General features: G+C 33.4%; 1 protein-coding gene across 1 annotated transcript; it reads right to left on the reverse strand.

Moving 5' to 3' along the window:
* Positions 1 to 414: 414 nt before the first annotated feature.
* On the reverse strand, positions 415 to 2,483 carry TRIADDRAFT_54255 (uncharacterized protein; the record flags this gene model as incomplete). The annotated part of the gene is made up of 5 exons (XM_002110843.1): positions 415 to 486; positions 811 to 917; positions 1,446 to 1,491; positions 1,680 to 1,763; positions 2,481 to 2,483. The coding sequence occupies 5 exons, from the start codon at positions 2,481 to 2,483 to the stop codon at positions 415 to 417; spliced, it is 312 nt and encodes a 103-aa protein (XP_002110879.1).
* Positions 2,484 to 3,148: the final 665 nt, after the last annotated feature.

The raw sequence follows: 3,148 nt of genomic DNA on the forward strand, positions 1-3,148 counted from the left end.
TACAGTATAACCTAAAAGAAGTCAACTCAGTACATATTTTGGTCCAATAAATGTACGTGTATGTCATCCGCAACGTTGAGATAATCCTAACCGAAACGTTTTAAAAATTAAAAAAATATTATGATGATATCGCCATCGTTTTAATGCTCATTACTGGGTATAACGCTCAATATAGTGTGCTATGGTTTGATAATTTTCCAACGCATTAACGTATCGATAGTTTTAAATTTAAGTTGATACTTTAATACTATATAGGTACAGGCATTTGTCATTGCTCACACTATCAGACACTAGAAAAGTCTATTTCCGATATAGACATAACAGATGACTACAAAAGGGAAAAAAGTTGAAAGATTCAGAACTGTTCAATTTTGTTACAGCGTTGAATCAATAATGCTGTGCTAATCTTACCAACTACATGCGGCTCTTTTTTGGCCCAGTAGTAGAATTATCTTTACTTTTTAATTTTCTTTTACGATCAGATTCCTATATGAAATTGACACAAACAAGTATAACGTAGAGTAAATAAGAATACTTTTCAACGAGATTCGCGTTACATTATACAAGCTTCATATAAAATAGCATTACTTTATCTTCAAAGTATATTAAATACTCCATTGAATTCGAGCAGAATTTTAGTATAGCAGCGCTATATTGTTATAGCAAGTACAAGTAATTGCAATTGTATCTTCAAGAATGTGGATACTGCAGTAGATCATTAAATCTCAGCTAAAATATAGCTCAGCAATATCATATTATTGTAGTGACACCAGTCACTCAATATATATTCAGTCCATACAGGTTACTTACTTTACTCGAATTTGCATCATTTTCTCCATTATGATCTTGTTTAGAATTACTATGCAGATAATAATAACGCAACAAGGAATTTGTTTTGTCGGTGCCTATTTTCTTGGCTGTAATATTATGGATTTGAACAATAAATGAAAAGGTACAGCATAATTACCGAACTAATCTGCCTTATCATCCATCTTTACAATGTTAAGGCGAAAAATAGCAGAATGAAATCATTGTTACCGTCATTAAATTATAAGCATAATTAAATTAACCAACTCAACTTTATATGGAAGATAATACTGTCGACTATGTGGAATAATTATTAAGATCTTACTTGATCTCGTTGTTATACATCTATCATTTAAATCGATAGCATATTACGTAAAATAAAAGATAGACAATCCACTCGTACAATCTCTTAGTTGATTTTGACTATGCGCACGGTCCAATGTACGACGTTATTACTTTATTATTCTATTACGATTAAATATCAATTTGCCAAAGTCTATGCCAATAATAAACGATATGTACTTTTTAGAACAGTCATTGAAATTTGATTTTAAATTCTCTTTACAATACTTTTAACATTCAAAATGATACGGTACTATGCGAAATAACGACTTTCATTGCGCGTATTTCCAACTTACCACGTTCCGAGCTGTCGTCCCTCGTTGATAAATATACTCGAACTGTCTGTAATTTGCCAAGAGATATTTATGAAAATAATAGTGCAGTTAATTTGTTTCCAATTGATAATTTATAACAATACTTATACAAGTATCCATTATTTTACTGGATAATACTGTACAATCACTAACGCCATAATTCATTCAAAAATGTAAAGCATGAGTATAAAGTAGATTAATGATGCATCAGCATACCGTTCTAGTCACATCCGAGCTTGATTTTCGAACTCGACTAAAGTTGTCTCTATCCAACGATGGTAAATCTTTCAAGAATTCACCCTAATACAGTAAAAGTTGAGTATTTTAAAAGTGCCTTCTGTTCAATAGGAAATATCAGCGTTGTGGATTTCTATTTAATAGTTGCAAGGTCAAGTATCCTGTACTGAGTGTACACCATGCTTGCAGTCACATATACTGCAGTAATTCCTGGCGTTGAAAAGGGGGTGATAGTTGGAATATCTGTCTACTTTAGTAGTTCCTGGTGGTCACTGTACCGCTATTATTGTCTGTAGACTGTAAAGTACTGCGTTTGTAATTTTAAGTTTATGTTTACCTGGAGAAGAGATAGAAACTATCCACAATATTGTCAAGCGTAAAAGCCATCGACGCAGTTATTATAGAAACAGGTTCAATATTGATCGTAAAAGTATTTGGCATACCTTTTTCCAATTTTTCACAATATATTATAAACTTAATTTCCAACAATAAATGTGATGATGCGAAAGACCGCTGAAAAAACTGCAACTCTTGTCTGATACGCAGTACTATCGTTTTTAATGTTTAGCGTACTATGACGTAGAGCATGATATGCCCGATCTATCTACTCTACAGTATCATTAATAGTCTAATTTTAATGTTCTTAACCATCAACGCTAGGCTTTGTTTCAATTTGTTCATTAATAATCATTCTTCTCGAATGGAAAGCGCCTTAAAAGTACGTACTGCTCTCTGCCTGTATAGTTTACATGAGGTAGCGAAAAGATGATACATACATACCATGACAGTTGAAGTCTACATAGAAGTAAACTCTTCTTGTTAATATGTCCTTTTAGTAGACATTTCTTTTACATTGAATCATGCACAGAACAAAGAATTACGTCTTGGATTTTCGTCAAATTCTTAGAAACCTATCAAGTCATACTGTATTCATTTTTACATCTACTCGTATCTATATAGGTTTATATATTAGGTATGATTAACGTACTGGGTACAATAGCAAGCTATCGATGTCTGTATCACTCTAGAGACCCTACTGGAAGGGTGTCTATATCAGCCGATCTGGTAGGCTGCAGCACTTGCTATCCAACATTGGCAATGTGAATGGTAAATGCGACTACCAACGTTCATGATGTCCGTTTAATTTGTTCTGCTAGCGATCGCATTAGCGATTTTGCAAATGATAGAAAAGTAATGTTAACATCTGCCTAAAGGAACATTAGTAGTAAGGTTGTTCTCCTCCTCCTATGTATTTCTTGCTGTGAAGCATCAACTACAAAAAATATACTTCAAGTATTCCTATTCCATCTCATCTCTTACTTGAATGGATGATCGACATCCATCATCAAGGAACTTAAGTAATGTAGGTATGATGGATCACCGATTTTCATGGATGTTGAAATCCATCGGCATGGAAACGGGAAAACGGGTGACACGTCAATGTTGAC

The sequence above is a fragment of the Trichoplax adhaerens genome, genomic scaffold (assembly GCF_000150275.1).
Source record: "Trichoplax adhaerens TRIADscaffold_3 genomic scaffold, whole genome shotgun sequence".
Lineage (NCBI taxonomy): Eukaryota > Metazoa > Placozoa > Uniplacotomia > Trichoplacea > Trichoplacidae > Trichoplax > Trichoplax adhaerens.